We start from the raw sequence: 8,881 nt of genomic DNA, 5'->3' as shown, positions 1-8,881 counted from the left end.
AGCATAGCTTGGTTTCATGACGCTGCATGGAGTCTATGTCATTTGATTTTACACAGTTATCAAGTTTGAATAATGGTGCTTTTACACCAGGAGGATTTGGGGGACTTTCACACTGAACTTTACTCACATCAACTTAGTTTTTGTGCAAGTCGTGCAGATCTGCTGTCATGGTTCAGACGTGATCCTCTATGGAAAGTGACAATATTGAGAATCTTTTCGATAAATTAATTGTGGAGTTTAATATCACGACTAATTGTGAACTTAAATAATTGTAATGTAGTGCAAATGTGAATTCACACCGCTTTAAATGAACTGTACTACCTGTGGAAGTGGATCAGAGTTCATTTAAAGTGGTCCAAACAGTGGCAATAAGAATTTGCCCTAAAATAAAAAACAACGGGACAAACCTGGATGTTTAAAACTAGGGTTACTTTTGCTGGCAATCGCTGTTTGAAATGCAATCAAACATCCAGTTTATACTTGGTGAATTTTACAAAAACACCATGTAGAAATTAAAAAAAGTTCAATAAACACATTGAGCCTTTGAGGAGAGGTTAGATCAGTATGCTTTAATAAGATATCAGTGCAGAAACACAACTTCTTATCGGGTTAAAGTCCCCATATAGTAATAACAATGATAATATAATAAAATCAATATAAATTTTAGCATATTAAAAAAAAAATCTGAATTAGCTAATATAACTGTTCGGTATGACAATGACGACAACAGAAAGCAAGTAGTAAAACATGGATCCCATAAGGAATAACACAAACCCTGCTGTGACACAAGGAAAAGATAAAATGCTGATATTGTCTGGAAAGAGGAAGCGTGGCGAGTGGATTTACTCCTGAATGACTTGTCACGTTAGCTTTTTGTGAAAACCCTTCAAGCAGCACAGTATGTTGAACACAGGTGATGAGCCTTCTACGCGCTAAACTAGAGCACTGAAGCCCCGCCCACTTTTGGGTTAGCATCTCTTTCACTGTAGCGTTAGCTTTTCTTACACATAAGATTGTCTTGTTTGGTGTTTGAATATTAGAAAGGTGTGTTAAAGCTTCTACAGGTGGGCCTAACTTAGATTAAAAATGGTTGCGTATTTATTTATTTATTAAATGGTTCAAAACTTTTCTTACCAAAGCTAAAGGAACAGAAGCTACGTTAAAAAGGAAGCGGGGCTTCTGTCTCTAGATTTATTTCTAAATCGACTTGCGTTTTGTCAACTGTCCACTTACGTTAATGCAACTCATTTCTCATCGGAAGAGTCGCTACTATAATCAATCTTAGGTTCTATTCTTTTTTCCACTGTGCTTGTTTCCTGCTCGTTTGTAGTCCATCTTTGGTCTCTAAAAAGTAAAAATAAACAAAGGAATTGGACAATATTGCACTTTTAATTATTTTCGTCGAAATTTTAAAACATGCTTAGAAAAATAAGGTGCTTTTCTGGAAACCTTTATTTCTATAATCCTAAAGTCTTAAAATACTGTACATCATTCTATAAACAGGAATAGCTTCCTTAAACTGTTATTTGAAATTTGAGGAGCCTCTAATTTGACCCATGATTAAAAAATAAAAATAAAAAAAAATCGGTCTAAAGGAAGCGAAGGAAAGTGGAGCGAGAAGGAAACGGGAGTGATGCTGAGCAGATAAAGTGGAGAGTAGTGCATCAGTGGACCGGCTGAGCAGGAAGTCTCTTCACACGTCGCTCAACTCATCACTTCTAACGTTTCCATTACATCTGGGATTTTTTGTTAAATACAGCGGGCAGAGGGATTATATTTGGTATCTCGCCTACATTATTCAAGGTCATTTATACTGAAGCTATATACTAGTTTTAATTTTAAACTGTATCATCTACCGTTTAGGGGAAAAAAGAGAGAAAGCTTAACATTTTAAAGCAGCAAACTTTAGTAATATTTAGTTGGGAGATGTGACATTATTGTTGTAATCTCATCTTCAATTTAATTAAAGTCATTCCTCATGACTGAAATATTTAAAGATTGAATCACTTTTCCTAACTCGATGGGTTAAATAAAATTACACATTTAGTCAACTACACTCAGTTAAGTTGGCAAAGTGATAAACTACGTCAACTTCTGTAATCACACTGATTTAAGTCTGATTAATAGAGCTTACAGTACAAAGTGTTCAGTAAAAACTGTCTTAGTTTAGTTTTCCCCAATTTAACAGAACTTTTTTGCTCCGTAATGAGCCTGAATAAAGAGTTCACATCATGATTGTTTCCTTTTAAAGAAGAGACCAGCTGATCATTTCAGCTTCTATGACCTAACAGCTTGTAAAGTGCACATGACTAGCTCATGGGCCATGTCCGTTATAAAGTTTTGATCCATATCACTACATTCATCTTCCAGCTGTCAGAAAGAGCTCAGCTTTTACTGCTAAATCTTTTCCTGCTGATCCTAAAAACCAACCAGCAGCTTCATCTGCAGATGAGCCGGAGAATCCGCTTCCCTCAAAACTTCACACAAAGTCTGAATTAATCACCCGAACGTCGTCTGACGGGGTTGCAGTTCTCTCAGGAGAACTGAACTAGGACCTGAGGGGTTACTGTCAAAAATCATCAAAACCATTCAACTTCAGCTCCTCTTCTGAATGTTTTCCAACTAAATAATTATAATCATGAAGTTTTTTCACCTATCAAGTTTTTCTTTAAATGAACAAACTCAATTTAAAGCTACAAACAAAAAAGGATTTTTTTTTTTAATTACAAGTCATCCTTGATAAAATTCCTAGTTTGGATTTTCCTTGAAAATAACCCCCAACGTTGAAGGATGTCATCTACAGGAGGGAACAAACTGTGCACTTGAAGGGTGGACTCATTCAGTTCAGCATGTAAAGTCATGATAAGGCACATTGAATGGATTCAAATGAAAACATGAAGGAGAGAACATCAAAGTACAGTGTTAGTGGATCCAAGACGTAATAAAAACTCTAAAAATTACATACACGGTCTATAAAGCACCATTGCTTTATTTATATGGGTTTTTATACACACATATGTGTGTGTGTGTGTATATATATATATATATACATATATATATATATATATATATACATATATATATATATATATATATATATATATACATACACACTCACACACAACTTAAACTACGTGCTTATGTGGCAACTTCACCTTCCTTACAATATTTAAAATGCTACATATCTGAAAAGTGAAACTTAGAAAAATTATATTTACCTTTTTTAGTTTTTTTTCTGTTTCTTTAAAGCAAAAACAACAACAGTACTGGCCAGCCAACAGATGCAAACAGACATTTTAGAGATAAAAGAAAACAAAAAAATAGGAGGGGGGGCAGAGGACCACCAAAGACACAGAAAGGGTACAAGAGGAAACAGTACTGTGGAGGGTATAACAGCATGTAATGTGGGGTTGGGGGTGAGGTGAGGACAAAGTACCAGGACACATAACCACTAACAACACTATCTGTAATATTAGTTCTGCTTTTAAATACATAACATGTATGTGTACAAAGCTCTATGTCATTCTCCAAGTGGTCACCACACAGACATTTACCTCAAAAAAAAAAAAAAAAAAAGTTGTGGGATTAAGAAAAAAAGTAGAGAAAAGCTGAGGAATCTATTGAGATTGTTTTTTACTGAAGGCATACTTACAATTCTAACATGTATAAGGACAGCTAATAATCTGTAACAAAGCTCTCTGGTATTGGCAGCCACTCTGAGTTAAAAAGAAAAACTGGCCTTGTCCTATAAAGAAAACACCTAAAAACATCCAGATGGTTTCACAGGCTGCTGCTATTTACACGTAGAGTCTGAATGTGGAAGTTTTTCTATCTTACTGTGTCTGGTATGTGCAGTGGTGAGCACAGGGGAATCATGAGGGTGACCTCCATTGTCTCAATATGTTGCTCTGAAGGGGTCGCAGAGACCACGCAGCACCCTCTAACCACTCGTCTAGACAGCTGGAAGAACCCTCTGATCCTTCCTCGGGTCTTTCTAATTAGGCTGCATGGGTAGTTGGCTTAAAAGAGCAAAGTTCAGCTTCTTCACAGCCAGTCCATGCACATTCCAGGCAGATCCTAATTTTTGTTTCTCATTTCCATATTGTGTGAAAATAATTACAATATTCTAAGTTAGATGGGAGGTATTAGAGATTTAAATTTGTATATTAATGTACTGCTTTAGCATGCTCAGCATCTTTGCTGCAGCGTCCGGTTTGCTCAGGTCCAATAAGATGCAAACACTCTGCTAAATTACTACAGAACTGCCACATAAATTGGTGTTAATAAAGTTTCACTACTGAACTCTGGAAAAATCTTCTCAAAACTTTGCATGCACAACTGGTGCCCCCTTATCAGCCCTCTTCCCCCAGCAATCCGTGCACACCACTGCTTTTTATGCTCTTCTGACTGCATGAGTTGAGTGGGTAAGCCCATAACATGAATTTTTTGCGCAAGCTATTAGTTTGGCAAATAAATGCTCGCTTCCTTGCTAAAACTTTAGCTCAATTAAATAACTGCACAATAAGAAAATACCCTGTAGCCACACAAGTTACTTATTCTAACACAGATATGTTGATACAAATAAATTTAAGGAGAAAAACAACAAAACTTAATATTCAACTTACAGTAGAGTACATGTATCGCAGTATATGTTTTTACTAACGTGTGTCTGGTTGGATGAGTAAGAAAGAAGAGAAAGCACTAAAGTGTCCCTTCAATTTAAACTGAAACAACGTGGTTGATAAAAGCTAAACATCTCATGTCAGTAACACATATACAGACTGATTATGATGCTACAGTGAAATACAAAGCAGGGGTTGCTGAACGGATGTAATGCTGCTGTATAAACTCAGAGCTGGGTATCATTTCACTCACTGATTCCCAACATATAAAGAATCTTAACTAAAACTAAAGACAGTGAAGGAATATTTTTAAAAAAATATATAAAAATCTTAACGTTTACTTTCTACAAACAATGAAGTGTTTTATACGATTAAAGATAAAAATATTCCCTATGATATGTTAAAGTTAAATGTTTTTTACTGTCGGTATAGATAAGATCTTTAAAAAAAAAAAAGAAAAAGCTTATTTTTTATTTAGGAATTAATTGATGAAGGGGGATTGGTTTAAGATGGTCAAATGGATGCTTTATACAAATAAATTAATAATTGGCCTCTAAAAGTTACTCAAATAAAACCTCCTTAGAAGTTAAAAAAAAGGAAAATAGTACAAGTAATTATTCATATTGGACTAATTATCTCTGTAAAGTGCTCCAGTCCTCCATATTGCACAGCAGACATTTAAAAAGTCGTCTTTGGGTCTCGGAATCAGATGCAGAGAGCACATTGCACAAAATGGCTGCTATTCAGAACCAGCTCATGATACCCAGCTCTGGCTTGGAGCTTTGACTGAAGCTAGAAAATGGGACCGTGTGCTCGTTGCAGGTCAGATGCACAAAAATAAAAAAAGACAGTGTCTCTGCTAATGTGTAGGTAGGACTGTATGCTCTGCTGAGAGCAAAAAGGTTTAGCTGATAGAGAGGAGGTGGGGTCGAGATGTGAGATGCATAGACCCTAACCCTTATTTTTCCACACAGGGGGACCCTCATTAATCACGTGAGGGTTTTGCTGTGGTTGGCTCAATGCAAGGCATCTCTGCTACTCTGATCAACCTGCATCTGATTTAAGTCGATAGATGAGGGGGTAAAAATACTGCATGTTTAGAGAACTACAAAAAGGACGGGAAACAGAGTGTGGGGTTGAGTAAGGCAGGATGTGGTTATGAATACCATTCTCTATAGATAGCTTAGCCTCAGGGCTTGCAGAAGGCCTTGAGGCACAAAAGGTTAAATTAAAAAGACTTGAGCTTCACGGGCTGTAGATCAAGGCTCAGGGCTGAAAATCCAGGTCTATGTCGAGGTTTGAATCTGAGGCTCTAGGTGGCCTGGTCAAGGGCTCGCAGCAGGTCACAGCCCTGGAGGAGGTGCAGGTTGCCCTGCAGAGGGACGTTGACCTCGCAGTCGTAACGAGTCAACTCCGGCAAACAGGAGGGCTCAAATGAAGGGCCCAGCAAACGACTAGCGATGCCTGAAACGACAGAGGGGGAAGTTATATCGGTAAAGGATGGACATTTCAATTGGAAACTGAATTATTCTTCCGAACGCAGACTTGTTTCAGCTCACCCTCTGTCTTGTTAGAAGGCAGCATGTTATACTCTGTGTAGCTGCAGCTCTTTTGGGAAAAGGATTTTTCATTTACACCACTTAACCCATTTCCTGGACACTGAGACTTCCTGTGTTGTTGCAGAGAGCTGAAAAATGAAGACAGGTTGCCGGGCATCATCCTCCTCATTGCAGACTCTGTGAGCAGAGAACCAGAGGTTAAAGGCACCGCTGACCGGAGGGAAGATGAAATCATGTGACCGAAACAGACTTACCTGTGAGTGATTCTGTGCTGAGGGAGCGATCCATACAGCCGTCATTCCTCATCTTTTTCCATCCGATTTCTGTCGGCTTACTTTCACTCTGAAACAGACCCGAACAGAGATTTATTAATCATCTTACAGCACAATGCATAAAGAGACTGCATTGGGCTTGAACAAGTCTTGTTTTCCGTGCTTCAACACCCCTGTAGGATCCATCCGATTAGATTTAGGTGTGTTGGAGCAGGGAAACAACAAAAACCTTCAGGGTAGAAGCCCTCAAGGACTGGAGTTTGACACCCCTGTTCTAGAGTAAAAATGTGAGACCATCTGTCTGATGGCTAAAACTTGGCTGAAATTGGCTCAGGGATGTCCAGTCTCAGCCTTCAAAGGCCATCAACCTGCAGGTTTTACATGTTTCCCTGCTCCAACACACCTGATTCAGATTAAATGGATCTCAACAGCTTGTCAAGTTATGTCTAAGCCTAACGCCTAAAACCTGCAGGACAGACTGCATCGAGGCCTAGAACTGGACATCCCTGATGCAACAGGACAATGAATGCCAGAAAGAATCAAGGTGATGCAATAATCCAGTCAAATGAATCCTGTAAACCTTAACACTGTAAAGAAGATCAGGCCAGAATTCCTTCAGAGACTGATGGTGGCATACAGGAGAACATTACTTCAAGTTCTTGCAGCAGAATCATGATGAAGACTTAGTTTTTGCTCAACATTTACCTGGTAAGGACCACATGATTTCTATTTCACCGTACAGCGCGAGACCTTCTGCTTTACTGCTTTTATAATTGTGTGAATTTAACAAGAAGTATGATCTTCCATTTTCTTACTGAACAGTATTCTTTATGTCTGTCTTTTCTTTTTCTCTGTCCAGGTATTGCATAGCATCTCAGAGCATCTACATGGTTGTGACAGAAACTCACCACAGCCATCTGGTCGAAGGAGCGCTTGATATTGTTGGCCATGGCTACCCTGGCTGGAGTCGCATCTTTATAAGCTTGTATAAAATTGTCAATAGACCTGCAGACACAAACACATGCAAAGATTTGTCAGAATATACAAAGCAATTTCATGTCCTCATGTTTCTTAATGAATTTAAAAATGTCACTTAGCAATGCTTCCTTATTCCTGAGAGGACTTCATTATGTCACCTGTGTTTCTGCATGAGATGTGAAATGTTCTGCTGGCAGGATGGGCGCTCTTCTCCTGACATATTGTCCATCAGGTAGGCCTTGCTGGGTCGTTGCTGCTGGTATGTTATCAAAGGGTCTGGAGGCCACTGCATGGAAGACAGAGGGGTGCTGGCTGGGGCCCGGTACGGAGGATTCTGCATGTATGACCTTCCACGAGTGTCCACAGATGCCTGACCGGAGCCTGTCCTCCCCCCTGAGCCCCATGATGCTTTCTGCTGGGGCTGGTAGTGGCCTTGGGGCTGAGAGGTGGGGGACAGCGGCTGGAAGAGGCTGGCGATGTTGCTGAAGCTCTGGTGGGTGTTTAGGTTGCTGGCGCTTCCAATGGATCCACCTTGAGAGGCCTCTACGGGTTCAGGCTCAGGAATGATGGGATTCAGCTGGAAGTCTTCTCCATCCATGGGGATGTAAGGAGCCAATGTCTCCAAGTCCAAATCGCTCAGGTCCCGCTGGAAGAGGTGAAACACAAGCAAGTTGTTAAAAGCAAAATTTGTCTGATTCTGTATGAACCAGAGGAAAATCGCTATGGTTAGGAAAGGCTGGGTACACTGAAGTTTACACTAATGCTAAATGTGTTTTAAATCATTCATTCATTCATGTAAAACAGGTAACATCTGGCCCTGAATCAATGAGAGCATGGCTTCCTGAATATAGCCCAAAACCTGCATGCGCTTTCAGGGGCCCTTGCAACACTTCCAATGACCTTTGAGCCATGTCAGCCCAACATAACTCTTGCCTGTGCTGCAACTGAGCCTTTAACGCCACAAGTAGCCCAGATTAGGCTCATATGTGTCTGTTATCTGGGAAGATGATGCCAGATTGTCTCCGCAGATAGCTGCTTCCTTGGCTCATAATGTGGTTAAGAAATGAGAGCAAACAGGAAGATTGGAGGTTAAGCTGCACTCTGGACGGCCAAGAAAAGTTCCTGAGAGACCCACAGTGTAATTTTCAGTCAGTCAAGGAAGAGTCATCAGAGGAAAAACTTTCATGAATCCTCTCTAATCCAGTCCCATGCATTTGGAGACAAAGCCTGTGGACTGATGAAGCTACGTAAAACTATTTTAAGGAAAAAAGGCAGCAGATTTTTATGAAAAGCAGACAGGTAGACTCGTCGTGTTTTGGGCACGTATTGCAGCCATTCACACAGGTAATATTCTACTAGTAGAAGGAATGGAGTGCCAGATATCATGACAAGATGGTGTGTTTAACATGACGGTGATCCTAAATATGCCTCAACCTAAATGGTTGTCGCA

At 39.6% G+C, this 8,881-nt stretch overlaps 1 protein-coding gene across 1 annotated transcript in view; it reads right to left on the bottom strand.

Moving 5' to 3' along the window:
* Positions 1–548: 548 nt before the first annotated feature.
* Positions 549–8,881, bottom strand: part of epas1b (endothelial PAS domain protein 1b) — a 55,386-nt gene continuing 47,053 nt past the window's right edge. The window contains exons 12-16 of the mRNA XM_042009557.1: positions 7,590–8,077; positions 7,362–7,458; positions 6,436–6,523; positions 6,182–6,358; positions 549–6,086 (exon numbers count right to left, since the gene is read on the bottom strand). Coding sequence (XP_041865491.1) covers positions 5,935–6,086; positions 6,182–6,358; positions 6,436–6,523; positions 7,362–7,458; positions 7,590–8,077 — 1,002 coding nt within the window. The 3' untranslated portion in view covers positions 549–5,934. The remainder of the gene's footprint in view (positions 6,087–6,181; positions 6,359–6,435; positions 6,524–7,361; positions 7,459–7,589; positions 8,078–8,881) is intronic.

The sequence above is a fragment of the Melanotaenia boesemani genome, chromosome 16 (assembly GCF_017639745.1).
Source record: "Melanotaenia boesemani isolate fMelBoe1 chromosome 16, fMelBoe1.pri, whole genome shotgun sequence".
In the NCBI taxonomy this organism is placed as follows: Eukaryota; Metazoa; Chordata; class Actinopteri; order Atheriniformes; family Melanotaeniidae; genus Melanotaenia; species Melanotaenia boesemani.
The sequence above is the reverse complement of the archived record's forward strand: the minus strand, read 5'-3'. Positions and strand labels throughout refer to the sequence as shown.